The sequence below is a fragment of the Lactuca virosa genome, chromosome 8, assembly GCF_052849685.1.
Source record: "Lactuca virosa cultivar CGN04683 chromosome 8, Lactuca_virosa_CGN04683_v6, whole genome shotgun sequence".
Classification (NCBI taxonomy): domain Eukaryota; kingdom Viridiplantae; phylum Streptophyta; class Magnoliopsida; order Asterales; family Asteraceae; genus Lactuca; species Lactuca virosa.
Genome location: NC_136433.1, coordinates 133,797,456 through 133,818,989, shown reverse-complemented (window position 1 = coordinate 133,818,989; position 21,534 = coordinate 133,797,456). Strand labels below are relative to the sequence as shown.

At 36.4% G+C, this 21,534-nt stretch overlaps 1 protein-coding gene and 1 non-coding gene across 2 annotated transcripts; one reads left to right on the top strand and one right to left on the bottom strand.

The window, feature by feature from the left end:
- The first annotated feature begins 15,058 nt into the window (after nt 1-15,058).
- On the top strand, nt 15,059-20,442 carry LOC145130862 (uncharacterized). Its single transcript, XM_079065619.1, has 2 exons — nt 15,059-16,036; nt 19,567-20,442. The coding sequence occupies exons 1-2, from the start codon at nt 15,059-15,061 to the stop codon at nt 20,440-20,442; spliced, it is 1,854 nt and encodes a 617-aa protein (XP_078921745.1).
- Nucleotides 15,647-15,753, bottom strand: LOC145135254 (small nucleolar RNA R71). The gene has a single exon (XR_013719716.1). It is a non-coding gene; the product is annotated as a small nucleolar RNA R71 (small nucleolar RNA).
- Nucleotides 20,443-21,534: the final 1,092 nt, after the last annotated feature.

Sequence of the window (21,534 nt, the reverse complement as noted above, 5' to 3'; positions counted from 1 at the left end):
AAAGGAGACTTTTGAGAGAATATCTTCTTGCACCAAAATCGGCTAGCCCTCTAGTATTCCACTTAGGTACCATTTTGGTAGCCATGAGGCTTCTTATATAGTGTGACACAACTAGGGTTACATCATGTAAACCCTAATGTGCATGACTTTCCATATTCCTTAGGCTCCATGGGTTTTAACCTCCATGGAGTATCCATGGGTCACCACATGGGTTTAGCCCAACATAAAGAACTATGGATCATAAGCCCACTTTATAAGAATGAATGATTTACACAATCAATTCATATGTATTTAATTAGTCTCTTTTGATCACAAAATTAATTCCAAATTAATTCTTGATCAATACTAATTAAATAATATGATTTCATATTAATATATTAGAACTTATAATATATTAATAAATCATAAATAACCTCTTCTCAAAAGTCCATCCTATCAAATTGTCCTGCTGATATGCAACCCAAATGGACCATGCTACTCTTGGGTCAAGTACATATTAAATATAGTATGGGCCCGTACTACTGAAAGCACAGGACCCATACGCGTAGCAAGGAATTCACAACCCCTAGGGTTTTGTTGGGAGTTGGTTCCCCGATTATTGTATGGAATGTATGATAACTTCCTGGTATATTTTCAGCATGGTGGTTACGAGGCGATTTGTGAGTGGATTCGGATCCGGATCAGGAGATGCCGGTCAGGGTAGACCAGCAGAGCCCGAGACTATTGATCAGATGAGGCCAGATGAGTTGGACGCCAGGATTCGGGAGATCCTACATGATGGGGTTGCTACATTGTTCTAGGGATGTCAAGGGGGGCAAACAGGGCGGGGATTGCATCCCCCGCCCTCACCCCCGAAATTTTACCGTTCCCCCGCCCCCGAAATCTCTAGCCTCCCCACCCCCGCCCCCGCCCCCGAATCCCAGGATCACCCCCGCCCCCGCCCCCGTTTGGGTTGACTTTTTCTTCGGCGTACGAAGGTGTTGTTTAGGCTAAAAGAAGTTATTTGTTGGGTTAAAAGAAGCCATTTTGGGTAAAAATAGTTATTTATAACTTAATTTTATATGTTTAAAATAAAAATATTATAACATCTCAAAAACGTTATACTACCAACTTAAAAACATTATATTTTATTGAATTTTGGAAGTTCAAAATCATTTCTATTATTTATTATATTTTTGTAATTAATATATATTAATATAAATAATACATTAACGGGGTCCCCATTGGGGGTTCGGGACGGGACTACCCGCCCCCGCCCCCGCCCCCGCCCCCGCCCCCGCCCCCGAAATTAAAACGGGGGTTAAACTTGCCCCCGCCCCCGCCCCCGTTCCCGATTTTTTAAACAAATATTCCCCATTCGGGATCGGGGCCCCATGGGTTCGGGGTCCCACGAGACTTTTTGACATCCCTACACTGTTCCGGGCACAGTTTTCAGAGATGTTTGGGTCTATCAAGACCGCTATGGTCGAGTACTTTGATCCTCGCAGAGGAATCGACACCAAATCAATAGAGTATCTCTCACTAAACAGATTCAGGACACACCCATGATGAACCCTTGAAGCAGTCACAGAACGATCATCCACAATCTCAACCTCCAATGGGTAATCCAGAATCCCGGGAGCATCACAAAATTTCTTGCTTAGCGCAAGGGATACAAATGATCGAGTAGCACCCGAACCAAACAGAACATGAATAATCATACCATTGACCAAAAAGGTCCCTATACAAGATCAAATATAATCATGAGCATAAATAAAGAAAGCAAAATAAAGATATGAATAAGTCACATACTAGTAACCGCATTTGGTGCTGTGTGGGACTCATTGGTGGTCAGCTAAAATGCTCTGATCTTCACCACAGGTGCCTCCGCCTTGCCTTGGCAGCCATCAGTAATCCTCAAGGTGGCTGGCGCAGGTGCCACCACCGCTCCTCCTGAAAATCTCGACAATTGAACTTTTTATGGCCGATAAGATTTCAATAAAATAAAATCAGAGCACTCAGGGGACAGTCCCTACTCATGTGGCCCGACTGACCACAACCGAAACATACTAAACCCATCAATCGACACGCTCCCATGGTGGGTCTTGCCACACTTGCCGCAACGGCTCCGACCCTGCTGGCCTCTAATGCGTGAATCAGAAGTCTTAGGCCTCTTAACCTGGCCCACCACTGTCTGTACCTGATCCGACTTCCGCATCGTTCGAAGCTCCAACTCAATCTCCTGCTCATGGGCCTTCTCAATCATATCATTTAAGGTCTTGCACCCCGAGAAGCTCACAAACTCCTTGATATCCTCTCTCAACATTTCATGGTATCTCGTCTTCTTCATCTCCTCATCTGCAGTGTACTGCGGAACCAACAGAGCCCTCTCTCGAAACTTGGCAGTGATCTCCGCCACATTCTCAATAGTATGGCAAAGGTACTAGAACTCCCTCTCAAATTGTGATGGGTTTTGAGCATTCTAACACTCCTATGGTGTACATGCAACCCTATAAACCTTGGATCTATGTTTTCTATATTATACATGCAAATGTTCAATATTCCAAGGTTTTATCCTAACTAGCATAGCATGAAGCAACTATACTACAAAAGCCTAGTTAGATGACATACCTTTTGATGGAGCTTGAAGTCTTGATCTTTAAGAGCTTAGCCCCAATAGTGTGGAAGCCTCAAGTGGAATCACAAATCACCAAAAACATCTTGGAAAAACTTGAGAGAATAGGAAGCACTTCTAGAAAACGGCCCACCCTTTGTACTCACACACTAGTCCCATTTCATGTGCCAAATACCTCTTTATATAGTATGGAGGATTAGGGTTACATTCATGTAAACCCTAATACCCATGACCTTTCATTTCCATAGGATCCATGGGTTAAACACTCCATGGACTATCCATGAAAGCTTAGCCCAACCTAAATGAACTTGGCCCATTCCATATATATATATATATATATATATATATATATATATATATATATATATATATATATATATATATATATCAGAGTCCATATTTAATTAGTTCCTTTTGATCATATTAATTCTAAATTAATTCTTGATCAATACTAATTAAATAATATGATTCCATATTAATATATTAGAACTTATAATATATTAATATAAATCATAAACATACTATTCTCAAAAGACTATCCATATAAATTGTTCCGGTCAAGTGCAACCCAAATGGACCATGCCAAATCGGGTCAAGTACATACCAATTATAGTTATCAGATTAGACACTAATCCAACAGTCTCCCACTTAGATAAGTGTAAAACTATTATTGCGTATGACTCCAAAACCCGACTAGCAATCGTAGCTCTTAAAGCCGCTGTCGAACTCTGAACAAATCAATGACGCGTCCATTAGATAAGGGATCATATATTCCTCCATTCTAGATATCATATGGACTGAGACATGGATTATAATCATTCTCTCTGTCCATTTATTGTTTCCAGATTTCTGATTTTTGACGACCGACTAATTGAACAAATCAAACCAGTCCAGGCTTGGCCAAGCACTTCGGGGTGTCATCACTAAATCATCGAGGGGCCCACAGATATCGCTTTTATCCCTTTAAGGGTAAAAGGAATGGACAAACTTCGACTCATATGCTTGTTCTACTACTTTTTGAATCATACACAAAGGCACGTTTATAACATCGAGTTACCAATGCGTTTTCGTACAATCAATGTATAACCAACTCATAGGCAACAACTCATATCTCTAGGTTTAAAGAATATAAGATATTATCGTATCATGATCACTCGTGATAAAATCCATGAAGTGAATCAAATGAGAGTGAGTTTAATCCAATACTCAGAACTTATGAGCACTCATGAATGTTGTAGCAACTCTTGCTATGTCCAATACCTTGGACGTCTACAACCCAACTTCATGACAATCTTGCCTTAATACCTACTTCCAACGTATTATCAACTGTGGATGGTTTGAATAACTTAGTCATTCAGGAATAACGACCTATTTATTCTGGAAGTCAAAACATGCAAAGTGAAACACAAGAATAATCGAATCCAATATGGTCTCAGAACTTATGAATATAAATAGAACACCTTTTATTTATCACCATATTGATTACACATTATTCATTGCATATTGTTTCAAATTATCAACTTCATACTTGAATCAAAACAATAGTCATGCCATGCTCCAAGCATGCACACTATGTTTATCCAAACAATAGTCATGCCATACACCAAATATGCACACTATGTTTGTACAAACATTTGTTATGCCATACACCAAGTATGCACACTAAGTTTGTCTATGATCTTTTACTTTGTGAAATAGATCGATTGAACATAATTCCAATGATTCTCATTTCACAATCCCAAATCCTTACCGCAAATGCAAGAATTCCAAAATCCTTCCATTTACTGAAATCTTGTTAGATCTTAAAATTATATGCACTGATCCTCTTGTAATGATTATGCACAAAGTCACAAAGACTTGTCAACAGTCATTACAGAGTATTCCAATGGAAATCATTCCATGGAAGCGAAGTCTCAAATTCAAAGTACATTGCTTTGAACATCCTTCTTGCATTAAGTTTTCTAATCTTACACAGATTGAACAACTTCCACCTATGGAAACATTTTCCATATTCCCATTTTGACTATCACTTCTGAACAAGAGTTGCCTCTTTTCAGAATATGTCAATATGGTCCTTTCCAAAAATTTACACCATACTTCCAACTGTCCCTGAGCAACCAATCTTTTGTTCTCGACAATTGCTTAATCAAATTAGTCATATCCAGTTCTAGTACTTTTTCCTCTTAATGCTCTAGGCATTTGGAAAAATTTAGAACAGATGAATATTATAGCACATGCAATCGACCCTATATCCAAAACATATGGGACACAATTCATGATGTCTCACATAAAGACATGATACTAGACCAGTCTTTTGCTATAATGTTTCTATTTCTATTTGCCAGGTTCTCATAATTCAGATTATGAAAAGGGATGTCGTAATCATAATCGAATTTTAGAACGCAAATAAAGGACCCATATATAGAATTTCCTTATGTTGAACCATTCCAACATAACATTCATATATATACTTGACTAAATTTGATTAAAATCTCACGATCTAAGCTTTTAGATTTGAAATGAAGTATAATTTCCTCTCCCTTAGTTATAGCAAAACAACTTTTTTCCCAATTGAAACTTTTGTTTTCTATAATTAACATTGCTAACTTGCAACTCTTATTATAATTATCATGCTCCCACTAACATGATGATTATTAGCATAACACTTATGCTCCCACTAGCTTTGAAATGTACTCAGAAATAAGTTGGACTTCTAGAAATCAATACTTTATTGACTTTCTTACCAAAGTTCAGATTTCCGATACGAGATGCTTTGATAAAACTTTATCAAAATCATACACCTTTCCTTAGATAGCTCACATGTGTGTCTAAACAATTTCCAGAACTATGAAAAGGGATGGCGTAATCATAGTCTCAATTGTTTAGACCTTTTCCATTTCTCACAAGTCCATGTTAGTGTGTCGATTAACCACACACGCTCCACTAACGACTTTGAGAATGAAAATATCACAATTGCTATCTACTTAAAACCTCTTAGTGAAAGCGTTTCCTCACCATCATTTTCATGCATCGGAGAGAATCCTTATGACACTTAGATTTTATGGTGTATTTGCTCCTATCCATGTGAATTTGTCAAAACCATAATCACAAGACAAGGTTAGTGACAAATCCAAACTCATATGGATTGAACTTGTGCAATCTCAAATTCTTGCCACCTGGCCGTACAAGGGTCTGCCATTGCTTCCAAGTTGTTATCCAATCAGTTGAAAACTCTCAAAACTCATATGCAAAGCCAACTTTAACTAGAATGGGCACATAAATAGGATTATGTCAACACGATAGGTTAAAAACCTCAAGTCGTGTGCTAGTGATAAACTACAGGTTTTATTCTTGATTAGACTCTTTTAGAATCTTTTAGACTCCCACTGTCATCTTGACATATAAGACTCTCTTTCCAAGTACCATGCCTTGTCAAACAAATATTCAAGAGATAGTGCAGATTTTTATCAAGACAAACACTTCACACAATTGGCCTTAGTTGGTCTTTGTTTTATCCAAAACATCACAACTTACCAATTTCAAATGTACAAGAGTAGAACACATTTTACTCTTACATTTGACAAGTGTTAATAAACCTTCTTTAAGATGTGTCACTCAAATTACAATCTTAGAGTATGACTCTAAGACTTGTTTTGGAACGAAGTATGTATCACCTTCTTGATTTAACCATTTCAATAATTCATGACTCCTCTTCTTAGCCATAGGAATGCACTAAGATGTCCCTAGAGGATGAATTGTGATATGGTCTCATAATCATTAAGATGATCATAAAACATGATCCTAAAGTACTCTCCCATCCTTTCAGATTTGAGAAACTTTTATCTTTCTGCCAAATTTGATTCTTCTTATTCATTCTGCCATACATCGAAACTTTTCCAATGTTTCAGAATTATACTTAAACTTGTAAGTATAACCATATTTACTGAACTTCAGTAAATCATAACGAATAATCTTATCGAACATTGTGGTGGACTTGACCAGTGCACAAGAATGTGTATTCGATCCCTTAGTCCTTCACTTGACTCACATATACATGTGAACAAGGAATTAGTCTTAATTTTCCAAAGATGAAGATTTTCATTCATCATACTATACAACTTGCATGATTCCAAGTTTCTATCCAACTGAAACTTGGGTGATGAGAATCTTTCCTTATTTGGTAAATTATGACACTGCCACAAACGAAAGAATCAAATTTATTTTCCAATATTGCAATCAATGGAAAAATATAAACAACAAATTTACACAAATGCCATTGTAAGGATACTTAAAATAAATAAAATCAAAAAATTTATTTTATTTTAAAACTTGCGGAAAAACTTATCCTTACAGTGCAAACGCATATGAAAACTATGTTGTTATCTATTCCTAAGCAATCTATCACAACTCTTAAGCATCAACTCAAAAATTCTGATCACCGAACCATGCGATCGAAATCCATCCTCGATCAGAATCAGCTTATTCTTCCTTTAAGTTTCCTTCAAATAGGAACTTAAAAGAGTTAGATAGTGGACTTACCTGAAGCAGAGTCAAACTTTTTGACTTGACCTTCTCTCAGATCTTTCAGGTAGTTAGGGCAGCTTCACAACCAATGCCCCTTCCTTTGGCAATATAAGCATATGGACTCTTTGGGAATGGTACACGAGACTGTCTCAGACTTAGCCTTACTCTTTACCATTTGGTCAACCGGGTTGACTATGGCCGATCCCTTTCCATTGGGAAGAGAAAGCTTTTCTGGGTTTTCAATGTTACCATTGTCAATGTCCATGGAAGTTTGGGAAGTTGATCTTCTAATCATATTTGCTTTACCAGTGCTCCAAATCATTGCTGACTCAGCAAAACCTACCAAATAGATAAGATCATTAAGGGTCATGTCATAGTCTGTTTCATAGTAGTCCCAAAGAAAACTCACTATGTGACTTAGAAAGTGATTGAACAACCAACTTTCTCAAGACTTTGACACCCAACTCTCCCGGCTTGTCAATATGTGACTTCATCTCCAAGATGTGAGCACACATAGACCTTGCTTGCCAATAGGGCTTGAGTGACCTTGAAATATTCAAGAAATTGTGGGTTAGGGAGAATAATTGGAGGAGGTGGAGATAGAGAAGTATGATTTCCATGAACCAACCATGGGACATCATCTTCATTAGGAAAGCTTGTTCCTAGGGATTTGGGAAGATCATAGTTGTCTGAACCAGACATCTAAAATGGGAGATATTCAAGTTAGTTGATTTAAGTCCTTAATATAACACCCAATATGAAATATTAAGGCTAGGACCCAACACAATACTTTTATAACTTGGAAGAGGGATGCCGTAATCCAAGCTATAAAATATTTGAAGGTAGGCGAATGACGATTCACCAATTTCCACCAAGGAAAAAAACGAAATAATTTATTAGGTTTTAATTGGTTTTGAAACTCCTAGATCTTTTGAGATTCATTGAACTTTTCAATGGCATGTTTCAATCTCGATTGTGCCCTCTCAGGTTTTGTGACTGGGATGCCGAGGATCGCAAAACAAGGTGTGAATAACCATGAAAATATACTTGGTACCCTTAATATTTATCACTTAATCGATGTGCCGGTTAACCACTCGCGCTCCACCGATCCTATGATAAACATTAAGTTACCCTTTGCCTACCTTGTTAAATCCAGGTTAGTGTGCCGGTTAACCACACACGCTCCACTAACGACTTAAGCAAAGTGCAAAGTGTAATTTCATGGGTTAGCACCAAATTCACATTTTCCTAAGTAACTAAGATTGGGAATTTATAAGAGTTTAGTTACTTAGTATCTATCATTAATACTTTTAATGAAGGGAGAATTATAGTCCTTGTCCTACCCATTCGGCTAACGACCCTCCACCAGTCAAAGAAGCGGTGGGTGAGAGTGGACACCCATTAAGTTGTCATTTTATAGGCAACAACCTTATACCCCCCTTATAGACCGGCTTCGGGAATGAGACCTACTAACGGTAAGACTGAATTGCTCTTACATATATATATATATATATATATATATATATATATATATATATATATATAATTAACTTATAATACCATAAAGTATAAGGGTTGAATTTTAACTTTTAAAACTCTAGGGTTTGGAATTAAAGTGTGTAGAGACTTTACAAATTCCAAAACTTGAGGGCAAGTTTTGAACTATTCAAAAACTTTTGGATTTTCATAACTTATGAGTTTAATTAAGGTTTTAAGAACTTTAATGATGAGACTCTTAAACATCCATAACTTGAGGACAAGTTATGGAGTTCTTAAAACCAAAAGACTCTTCAACTTTTGTAACCTATACATTTTAATGGATCTTTAAAAGAAATGTATTTTGGTAATCCATAAGTTGAGGACATATTATGGACTCCATTAAAACACATTTAGATCAAGAATTAACTAACAAACAATTTTGCAAATAATTCCTATGATCTACCAAAACTCATAAGTGTATGAACAATCATATCAACAATTTCAAGAATTACATAAACACACATAAAGCTTGAAATTTTGATAACAACTTTGAAATTGGTTTACCATAATCATTACCACATAAAAAACAGGTTTTATAAGTCCAAAACAGTTTAAGGTAATGATTCTAGACCATTTCTAGCCTTAAAACTCGAAGATATGCTGTCAGGGGGTCCAACTCGTCGAGTGCATGAACCAACTCGACGAGTTGGATGAATTTAGGCATGGAATCGTCGAGTCCCTTACTGGACTCGTCGAGTCAGCTGACCAGACAGCATATGAACTTCGATTTTCAGCAATTTGCATCAAGTATAAATGAAAACAAGCCTAGTCTCTGATACCACTGATGGGTTTTGAGCATTCTAACACTCCTATGGTGTACATGCAACCCTATAAACCTTGGATCTATGTTTTATATATTATACTTGCAAATAGTCAATATTCCAAGGTTTTATCCTAACTAGCATAACATGAAACAACTATACTACAAAAGCCTAGTTAGATGACATACCTTTTGATGGAGCTTGAAGTCTTGATCTTTAAGAGATTAGCCCCAATAGTGTGGAAGCCTCAAGTGGAATCACAAATCACCAAAAACACATTGGAAAAACTTGAGAGAATAGCAAGCACTTCTAGAAAACGGCCCACCCTTTGTACTCACACACTAGTCCCATTTCATGTGCCAAAGACCTCTTTATATAGTATGGAGGATTAGGGTTACATTCATGTAAACCCTAATACCCATGACCTTTCATTTCCATAGGATCCATGGGTTAAACACTCCATGGACTATCCATGAAAGCTTATCCCAACCTAAATGAACTTGGCCCATTCCATATATATATAAGAGTCCATATTTAATTAGTTCCTTTTGATCATATTAATTCTAAATTAATTCTTGATCAATACTAATTAAATAATATGATTCCATATTAATATATTAGAACTTATAATATATTAGTATATATCATAAACATACTATTCTCAAAAGACTATCCATATAAATTGTTCTGGTGAAATGCAACCCAAATGGACCATGCCAAATTGGGTCAAGTACATACCAATTATAGTTATGAGATTAGACACTAATCCAACAGTCTCCCACTTAGATAAGTCTAAAAATATTATTGCTTATGATTCCAAAACCCGACTAGCAATCGTAGTACGGGCCCAATACTACCTTTCACACCTATCTGTACCCTCCTCAAGAGTCGTCCTGATTCCTCTAAGTCACCACACTAGGACCATACACCATTCTTATGCTAACATCACACACACACATACAAACACACACACACACACACACACATATATATATATATATATATATATATATATATATATATATATATATATATCCTAGACTTTCCTAGGAATCCTCAACTCCCGCCGCTCGCAATACCGAGAACCTCAATCAACACCAAAAATGAAAAAATTCCGATATAACTTTTAAAGAAACAAAAGTTGTGTCACCCCTGTGTGTCTAAACTTCTACAAAATCTATTATTATTTTTATGTTATTTTTATCGTTTTTAAAATTTTTTAGATGTATTGAGTTGTGTCTCTCTATGTTATTCCTATACCTTCAATATGAAAAAATATGATATTTTGTAAAAAGAATTATTGTTATTTTAATCATTTTTACCCTACAATCTCAATTAAAAAGAAGGTATACTGTTATAATCAATAATTTCTTATAAATATTTCTTGTATTCCATACGAAATATATACATACTGATTACAATAATGGGCTACCATATGTGGATTACATACAATGGGCCACTTAGGATAAAAGGCTAACAAGCTAAACATAATAAGTAAATATATACAAAACATATATACGCTAACAGCCCCCCGTAATCAGGACGGGAGATCTCGAGCGGACGTTCAGACTAGATCTGAAGTCAAGAAACAAAGAAAACGGTAGCCCTTTCGTAAAAATGTCAGCATATTGAAACGAGGATGGGACATGAAGAACACAAACCTGTCCCATGGCAACCTTATCCCACACAAAATGAATGTCAATCTCGATGTGTTTAGTGCGTTGACGTTGAACCGGATTGGAAGATAAGTAAATGGCGCTGACATTCTCACAATATACCAGAGTAGCAGAGAGTCGTGGGTAAAGCAGCTCACGTAGAAGATTGCATAGCCAACTCGTCTCAGCAACAGCATTAGCAACACCTCGATACTCGGCTTCGACACTAAACCGAGAAATAGTGCCCTGACGTTTAGAAGACCAGGATAGTAGATACAGTCCAAGAAAAACACAATAGCCGGATGTCGAGCGTCTAGTAGAGGGACAACCGGCCCAATCAACATTAGAATAAGATACTAGACCTCGCGAAGGAGAAGATTATAACTATAAATCATGATCTATAGTCCCTCGAACATAACGAAGAATGCGTTTGAGAGCCGAGAAGTAGGGCTCCTATGGGTCATGCATAAACAAACAAACGTTTTGAACAACATATGTGATATCGGGGCGTGTGAAGGTTAAGTATTGCAGAGCTCCTGCTAGGCTGCGATAAAGAGTAGGGTCAGATACATGAGTACCTGTGCCATTAAATTTGGCAGAAGTGTTTGCCGGTGTGCGAGCAGGTTTGTAGTTAAGCATGTTTGCTCGTTCCAGAATCTCTTGGGCATATTTTTGTTGAGAAAGAAACATGTCGTGACTGTCGCGAGTAACCGAAATAACCAAGAAATAGTTTAAAGAACCCAAATATGTCATAGAGAACTCGGATTGAAGATTCTTTATAATTTGTTGAAGAAGACCTGAGGATGAGGCAGTCAAGATAAGGTCATCAACATAAAGCAGTATATAAGCAATTTGAGCACCCTGCTGATAGATCAAAAGAGACGAGTCTGATTTGTTGTTAATGAACCCAAGTTTAGGAATAAACTGTGCGAATCTATGATACCATGCCCGAGGAGCCTGTTTGAGGCCATAAAGAGACCTATAAAGGAGACATACATGATCAGGAAGAGATGGATCACGAAAACCCGATGGCTGATGCATATATACCGTTACCTAAATATGACCATGAAAAAAGGCATTCTTCACATCTAACTGATGAAACGGCTAACTGACACACCCCCAAACTGAGAGAACGTCGGAAACGTCTGGGGGTGGATGACTTTCATGTACAATATCATAACAACTGAATAATAGAGATTAAATCATTACAACCATCATATTGATAATTAAATATTTACATTGAGTTCGATTCATTGTTTGTTTGACTCCAAAAACATACGACAAAAATATAAGATGTGACACTGCTACGCTCCATCTTCACAAAACCTGTGTGGGTACCTGTCTACTGATTCCCTGAGAATATAAGTGGTTTTGAAAAAGTGTCAACATTTAAGTTGGTGAGTTCATAAGCATTTTGTATGAGAAAGATATGTCATTGTTCCTTGAAAATGATAGTGTGTTCTTCCATAAAATCCAATATTTTCTTTTAAAGTGAATTGTAGTCTTAGGAACCCTAAGACTAAAAATGTATAAGTATTGTTGTACTCTTAAGTAGTATAATGTATTTTTATATCTTTATAAAACCATATGGATGCATGTTTCCAGAAATGAAAACTGTATTGTACTGGAAAATAGTGTAATGTAGTTTTATTTAAATAAAACCATTTGAAGGTATGTATGTATTCGTAAAAAAAACGTATTGTTAATAACCCTTGTGAGTTATTATAACCATGCTAATGACCTAGTTGTCATGTACGACATTCTTCAGATGTCGGAATGGTACGACATTTGTCACCCCAAACCTGCCGGTCCAACTGTAGCTAACAGTTTAGGTGCAAGATTGTCTGTCCCGTATAGATCTATACACAAGTGTCACGCTCTCTTACAGGAGATTCTGGTTATAATATAGGAACTTTAGTATGTACTTTGGTAAGTACGGTGAAGGTATGTCTCATAAAGTCGTATTGACGGTTTATCTGTAGTATAATGAAAAGCCATTTTGTAATGTGGAAGCATCATCCTTCCATAGTAGTTACGTAGTGTAAAATAATTATGTCTTTAAATAATTATTTTTGTATTGTATCCCGTAATGGTAAAATAGAGTGTATGTCCTATAAACTAAACATATTATAGTTTATAAAAATGTTTCGTTGTATTGAAGAATCCTTTGTATGTACGTTATCATTTTTACTATGATAATAAAATGGAATGAAATAATTATATATGCATTTTTATATAATTATACCCTTTTTCTAAACATATTACAAAAGGGTTAAAGTCTTATAAACTATATTTATAAAGTTTATTGATATTGCCATATTTGTACATGTTTTTAGGCAATACTTAAGTACATTTTAATTAATATTTTGGTTATTTGCATTGAATAATGATACTTATAGTTTAAATTGTACTTTGCAGCCAAATAGAAGCATTCTTGAAGAAAAGGGACTAAAAACGACAAAGCTTGGAACTTTGGAGGCTTGGAGAATAAAAGAAAAAGAAACCCACGAAATCAGCTTAATTCACGACGTGAGGATTGAAGACTCACGACGTGAGTGGGAATATTCCAGAAGATAAACTTCGCGTAGAAGACTCATTGTCAAACACAGATAACAACGAATTCACGTCGTGAGACATACTTGTTCACGACTTGAGCGTGTATAATTCAGAAAACTATATATTCTCTTGATCATTACGACTTGGGGGACTTTTGGATGACTTGGAGAGTTTCTGGAGTCGAAAAACAGAAGGAGAGAAGGTCTGGAAATTGGTTTACACACCAAGGAAGAAGGAAGAGTTCATAATTAACTTAATAGTTCGGTACTTTTAATATGTTTTTTACTATGGTTTGTATATATTTATTTGTTAGCATGTCCAGCTAAATCTAGCTGCTTCTGTTAGCTAGATGAAGCTGGAACTCATGGTTTTAATAAATTAGTTTAAACTTTGCTTGTTGGTTATGTCTTGTGTTTGATTAGTATACCTAGCATGTTTGATTTGATGTTAGATTTCTTTAATGTCTTATATAATGTAGTTAATGACCATTATTTTGCATGAATTGGAACACCTAGTAATTTAATGAACATTAGGTTATTAGAGCTAAGATCGAACCAATCTTAGTTAAGGAATTGAACAAATAAGTTAGGTTGTGCTAGAGAACTCATGTTATGACCATAATTTGTGTTTGTTAACCCAATCTTACATAGCTCCAATATTATTCAACAATTGATTATGTGTTAAATTATGTGTGACCATACATAGATCTACATGAATTAATTGATAATTAGTACATTTGGAACTGAATTGCTAATAATGTTTTAATTGGTAACCAACAAGAATTGTCATAATTAATTTATAAACCATTGAGGGAAAGTGGATTCGAACTATCAGAAGTGTTTTGTTTATTGATTGAATTTGTGTTAAGAAATTAAGTTCATCTAAACTTGCAAAATTAGATAAAACCAATACTTTGCTAGGAAATTAGGTTAATTTAATAGTAGGTAAATTAATTAGAAAAAACCGTTTCTCTGTGATCGACACCCGACTTACCCAAACTATTCTATAATACGACTAGGTACACTGCCTAGGTGCATTTTAGTTAGTTAGGTTAATAATTTAAAATTAGTAGGTACTTTTTTGCACATCAAGTTTTTGGCGTCGTTGCCGGGGAACGGCTTATTTAATTGTTGATTTATTTGCTATAGGTTAATCGATCCTTTTTGTGGGGTAAAACCTGCAAAAATTTAATTTTTCAGCCTAGAATTTTTTGTTTCAGTACCAGACTCACGACGTGAGTTCAATATTTTTTTCATTTTCCTTTGTTTTTCTGTTTTAGTTCAGTTGTACGTTTTTATTTTTGTTTTTCTTTGCAGTAGTTCATGACCAGAGGTTCCAACACACCTTTGGTTCCACCACTTGAAGATCCAGAGTCGGCCCTTCACAAGAAGACGGATAAGAACGCAGGAATGAACCAAACACCAAAGAAGTCGCCTTTCAAATATCTAAAGTCAGTTTTTGGAAAGAAGTCAGGAAAGATAGTGGGAGAATCTAGTACATCATCAAAGATTGAAAGCTTTGATCAAAAATATAACCCACAAGAATCCGAGTACGAATCCGACCCAGAATTCGAACTACATAGAAGTGAATCTGAAGGGGAGCCAGAAAACGAGATGGAAAACATTGCAGATATGTACATGGGAGCTTACAAGAAGCAAATTAGAGATGATGTTGGTCCTAGCCTAGTACATGCTGCAATTCATGCAACTGCCACATTTGAGTTGAAGGGACACATCCTTACTGCACTTAATGATGTACCATTTTCTGGCAAGGATCATGAGGATGCTTACAAGCATTTTGATGAAGTTAATGACATAGCGGACTATTTCAATGTCTCAAATGTTCCTAGAGAGACAGTCTTGCTGAGGATGCTACCAGTCACTTTTAAAGGAGCTGCAAAAGACTGGTTGAAGGCACTACCACCTGGTCCAACAACTACTTGGGCCCAAATGCGCGAGCAATTTTTAGAACAATTTTGCCCACCGTCCAAGATAGCTAAACTCAAGAAGGCAATAGCCAACTTTGAGCAAAATCCAGGTGAGTCACTTTATGAGGTATGGGAGCGCTATAAAGGATTATTAAAAAATTGTCCTCAAAATGACCTTAACATACAACAAGAAGTCTCAATATTTTATGATGGTGTTAACGTCATGACAAGGCAACTCCTTGATTCTCAAGGACCACTAACTAAGAAAAATCCAGTGGAAGTCAAGGAGTTAGTTGAAGAATTTGCAAAGCATTCTCCTGAATACCACAATCCAAGGCTGGATGGAGTTAAAGGAACCGGGGGTGGACAATCTTCAGACATGGCTGCTGTAATAGCCATGCTTGATACTATGGATAGGAGAATGACAAAGATGGACCAAACAATACATGTTATTAGAGTTGTATGTGAAAAGTGCAATGGTCCACACTTGTCACAACTGGCATTTTTGCTAGGAAATTCTATTCTCATGAAAACATCATCTATTGTAAGGCTTGTACTCTAAGTGAATATCATACTCTATGTTCAATCAACGTCATCCATTTGAATCCAAACTCTTGAATGAAGTTCAAAACCTAATACAATACATCTCATATGTTCAACTATGGGTTGAAAACCCTAGAAATCCCGATTCAAGTTCATTATGGACTAGGATCCTCTTATTGGGCCTTTTGGGCCAATAAACCTTCAATTTGACTATTTTGGGGCCTAGAAACACTAATTGGGTTCAAAATGAACCCACATTCATAAAACTTAACATTTTGGGCCATAATGAGCCTAAAATGGATTAGTTTACCCTTAATGGGCCTTATTGGGCCATAACAACTCCAATCACCCTAAAGAGCCATAAAACTACCTAATGGACTTTTAATGGGCCGTGAACACATCTAAAGGCCCAATGGGCCGAAAACCTTTTTCTATGGACCTCATAAACTCGAACCAAATCAAGATAAGGCCCAAGCTCCTCCATACTTTCCCTTTCTCGGCCCATTAGTGTAAAAAAAAAGAACATTTTAATTATATAATGGCTAATTACCCAATCCATGCCACCTCATTCTTGTTTGATGGACAACTAGGCACATTATATAACAAACAACTAAGCACTCTCATCTATCCATGCAAGCCCTCTCTTCCCCTCTCCTCTTTATTCTTTAGGCGTGAGCATGAAACACACACATACACATGATTCATTTTCAAACACTCTCAAATCTCTCAAGAACACTCCTCCTTCCATCAAGATTTTCGAAATTTTTGCATGTGTTCCAAGAAGACTCTTCACTAATATCATCATTCCTTGGTGAGTTCTTACATATCCAAGTTTCATAACTCCATTTTTTATGTTAGAATACTCCTTCTGAACAATTGTTCATGATCTAACTCCCTAGAAATCATCTAAGTCCGAAAACTACTCTAAGGTGTTGCTAGGACCAAAAATCTCTTCATTTCTTCTACAAAACCAAAACATCAAAGAAAACGTGAGTTCATACCCCCTATTTTCGATTTTTACTTTGTTTTGAGGGAGAATACAAGTTGTGTTGTGTAGATCTATGTGTGTATGCATGAATATGTGTGTTCTTCATGATTTATTGGTGGTTATGTGTTATTTACTTCATAAATCTAAAAATATGTTAAGAATATTAAGTTTATCACTTGGATCTACATGAAAACCTTGAGAAACGTATGTGTTATCATATATAATACATGTAAACTTGTAGATCTGGGATTTATACACTTAAAATGCAAAAATGAGTGTTGTGTTCAAAGATCTATAAACTAAACTCAAACATCAGCCCTTGACAGAAAAGTTTTGGTCCAATCTCGAACTGTTTTGACCACCTTAATGATAATATTTTTCAAAACTGTTTTACATGCAAAAATTTCAGGTTTATACCTTTAAAATTACTACTCTCACGTTTTCATACGATTTTTCTACAATTTTTGGAGAATTTTACAAAACTGTCTATCATATTTGAAATAATTTCGGACCAGCCTGTGAAGATGAGCAATTTAACACTTGTTAGAGGCCATTCAAAATTATGACAAAAATTGTGAACAAAGTAGACAAAATTTCCAAACATCCAGAATTTACGGATCCAAATTTTGACTTACGATGATTTTTCTACAAATTTTCCAACAACTAGGTTGGAAAAGCCAAAAACCAGAAAAATGAGTATTTTCACAAAAATCAAGCCAAAAATGATATTTTTGACAAAAATGTGTTTAAAATGTTATTTTTACCAAAAACTAGCCATAAATACAAGTTTTGAACAAAATGGGGACTAAAGTGTTATTTTTACTAAAATTGGGCCTTAATTGTAAATTTTTGGCTTATTGGGCCAAGAACGTCACTTTTACAAAAAGTGGGCCTTTTATGCTATTTTAGTGAAAAATTTAACCAAAACCAACAATAAACTAACAAACGGATTAATTTTGATCGTTTCTAGGTTATTGGGCCTTAGCGGCACATTAATATGTTCGATAGGTCCTGAATACTATTTATTTGTTTATTGGGCCTCATTGACCCATTAACATGTGCGACGGACCTTGGATACTATTTGCGTGCTATTTGGGCCTATAAATACCTTACATGTGAAATGGGTCTTAGTTGTCCTTTTACATATATTTCGGGCCCATGTTATATGAATCTATTCCTATTAGATCATAAAATGATTCACATGTTTAACGATGCCCTAGTCGCTCACTTACATGGTTCGTTGGGCCTGGAATGAGTTTTATACTTTTTCTTCGCGTAAATTCGATTGAGGATCTAGTGAGTTTTGTCGGTTGACACCTATTGAGTGTATGATCGTAGCCTGTAGTTATAATCAGAGTCTCTTGGAGGGAGAGCGGGGTTTTGTGTATAGATCTATATGGGGATGACACCCCACACCTGAGCTGTTCACTACAGTTAGACTACATCGGTCTAGGGTGACTATAACCTTATTCTATTTTTTAGTCGGCGTTCACAAACACCAAGACAGTCGAAATTGTCATTATTTAGTATGGTTATGACGGCTCACTTAGAGGAATTAACGTTATAGTTTGCGGAAGACTATTTTCTTTTATGTTGGATTACTCGGAAACTTACTCACACTGGTACTCAACCTCGGTGTTGGTACGGCAACATTATCTATTCTTCTTTTTCGGGCAACATTGGGTTGTCTGGGGGCATTCTATTTACATTTTCTTCTATCACTTTCGGCATTCTATTAAACAATAACACACATGCATTGATACAAGATCAGACATAAACTTACCAAACTATTTTAAGAAAATACAGGATTTTCTTGTGATTATAAAGTTATACAAATCATTTTATCAAATATTCTTATGAACTCACCAACATTATATATGTTGACGTTTTCAAAATAACTTGTATTCTCAGGGACTCGTTAAGCAAACGAATCAACAAGAATATGGGATTTTGTTTTGTGTACTGTTAAACATCATACATTGAATGTTTTGGTCATGTTATTTAAAAGATTGTACATGATGTAAACAATGGCAGTTGTATTATATTATGCATGGTAATGATGATGTTATGTTTCATTTATATTCACTATAATGATATTTCAAGATGAAGTCACGCACAAGCCCCCGGACGTTTCCGCCGTCTGGTTCGGGGGTGTGACAACACTTGACCAAAGAATGCCACTTAGATGATAATGGGAACAGAAGAGCTCAAGTTTCCTACTCTAGTGGGGATAAATTTGATGAAGACTGGAGAAAACCAAAGAAGGAGTAGCTGCCATATGATGAATACAAGAAGCAAAAGGAAGAAAAATATAGGCAGACATGCCGAGATTTCTACCAAAAAGAGCAACCACCAACTGAAAAGAAAGATGACTTATAGACTATGCTTACTCGTTTTATGGAGGCTTCAGAAAAAAAAGACATGATGAGATAGATGTAACACTGAAAGATCAAATGAAGATGATGAAAGATCAGCAAGTTATGATGAAAGATCAGCAAGTTATGATGATTGACCAGCAAGCCCTGTTAAGAAATCATCAAGCATCGATCCACAATATTGAAGCTCAACTTGGTCAACTAACAACTTTGGTGAACGAACAATTATCTTCACAATTCCCCGATAAAAATACTCAATCCCATGTCATGATGATAGAAACTGATGAAGAGGCTATTTCTGAGTTCCTAGAAGCATTAGAAGAGGAACCAAAACCATCCGAACCAAAGCCGAAGAAGACAAAGCTTGAAAATAAAAATTTTGCTGAAACATTAGACTCACGACGTGATCCTTCTATGCTCACGACGTGGGCCCAGTCTGAACATAAAAATTCAGCAGTTGTTCCGGCCTATCGTCCTCCTTTACCATTTCCGTCCCGAGCTAATCTTCATCCACTGGAACGAGAGCATCTGGAGTTTCTAAAGCACGTAAAGGGTATTCCAATAAATACTCCTTTTATTGAGTCATTATCTAACATTCATGAATATGCGAAGTTCCTACAAGATTTGATAGACACTCGTCAGCAATTGAAGAAAGATCCCAAGTTTATTCTTAGTGAGCAAAGCTCAAAAGTTGTATTGGGAGAGTTACCTAAGAAGATGGAAGATCCTGGACGCCTCACTCTTCCGTGTGAATTTGGGAACAATTTGAAGACATATGCTTTAGCCGATTTTGGGGATAGCATAAATTTGATGCCTTTTTCATTTTATAAAAAGCTAAATATTCTGAAATTGAAGGCTACAAGAATGACCATTCACATGGTCAACCGTTCAATGGCACAACCCAGGGGCATTATAGAAGACATCTTAGTAAAAATTGGGAAATTTGTTTTTTCCAATTGATTTTGTGGTTATGGACATGAAAGAAGATGCTAATGTTCCAATTATTATTGGTCTCCCTTTACTAAATACGACTGGTGCCTTGGTTGATATTCGCGAGTCCAAGCTCACTTTGATAGTTGGATATGAAGAGGAAACTTTTGGAGTAGAAGATGGTTTCCAAGGGAATGATGTTCAAGGTGAGGTTTTCAATATTGATGAAGAAGATGAACTTGGAGAATTAGAGAAGTTAATGGAAGAAGAACTAAATAAAATTCAACAAGTCAAACGCACAAAACCGAGAGCATCCGTTCCATTTTTAGTTGAAGTAATAGCCTATACAAATCCAACTTCTTAGGTAAGCTAGGAAAGTGACGAATTATCAAGTGACGAGGACGAGGACGAGGTTACTTCTAAAGAAAAGAGTGTGAATATGGATGAAAATATGGTTCTTCTAGAGCTGGAGAATGAGGAAAAAGAAGACAACAAATTGCAAGAAAATAAAGGGACCAAAAGAAAGCTCGATGCAAATGAAACTAAAGCTAAAAAGGAGAATTTGAAAAAGGCGTATAAATCACGAGTTCAAGCTTACATGTAACATCCCAAGTTCCAGAGCAAGAGATTGGGGGTGTAAAGTGCAAATGTAGGTTTGGACTCGGCGAGTTGGAGGGGTAACTCGGCGAGTCGAGTCGCGAGTGGACCGCGTGAATAAGTGACCCGACTCGGCGAGTCGGGGATGGACTCGGCGAGTCCGTGATGGAATATAAAACCCTATTTTCAGGGTTTGCACCCTATTTAAAGAACAATATGCCTTCATCTCAGCCTCTATCTTCCCTGAGTGTTCCAGAGAAACCCTAAATCGTGAGAGACTCCATTGTTGAGAAGAGTGAAGCTTGGAAGAAGAAATTGGTGAAGAAAAGTTGGAGGAAGTTGAGGATAGCATCAAGAGAGCTTGTGGATCTGAAGTCTACATCAGTTTAAACTCATCTCTGGGGTAAGAAGTCACCTCCTTAAGCCTTTTTCCTTATTGTCATCCATGGTGGTTGTTTTGGGGATCCTTTAGCATGATTGAGGTGCATTTTGGGTATAGAGACTAGATCTGAGGTTGCAACTTCA

Bases quoted from the DNA above. Each gene is read 5' to 3' on its own strand.
- LOC145130862 (XM_079065619.1), top strand. From the start codon at position 15,059: ATGAACCAAACACCAAAGAAGTCGCCTTTCAAATATCTAAAGTCAGTT. The intron at 16,037-19,566 runs GTATGTGAAAAG...GATCAAATGAAG, and splicing joins CAATACATGTTATTAGAGTT to ATGATGAAAGATCAGCAAGT.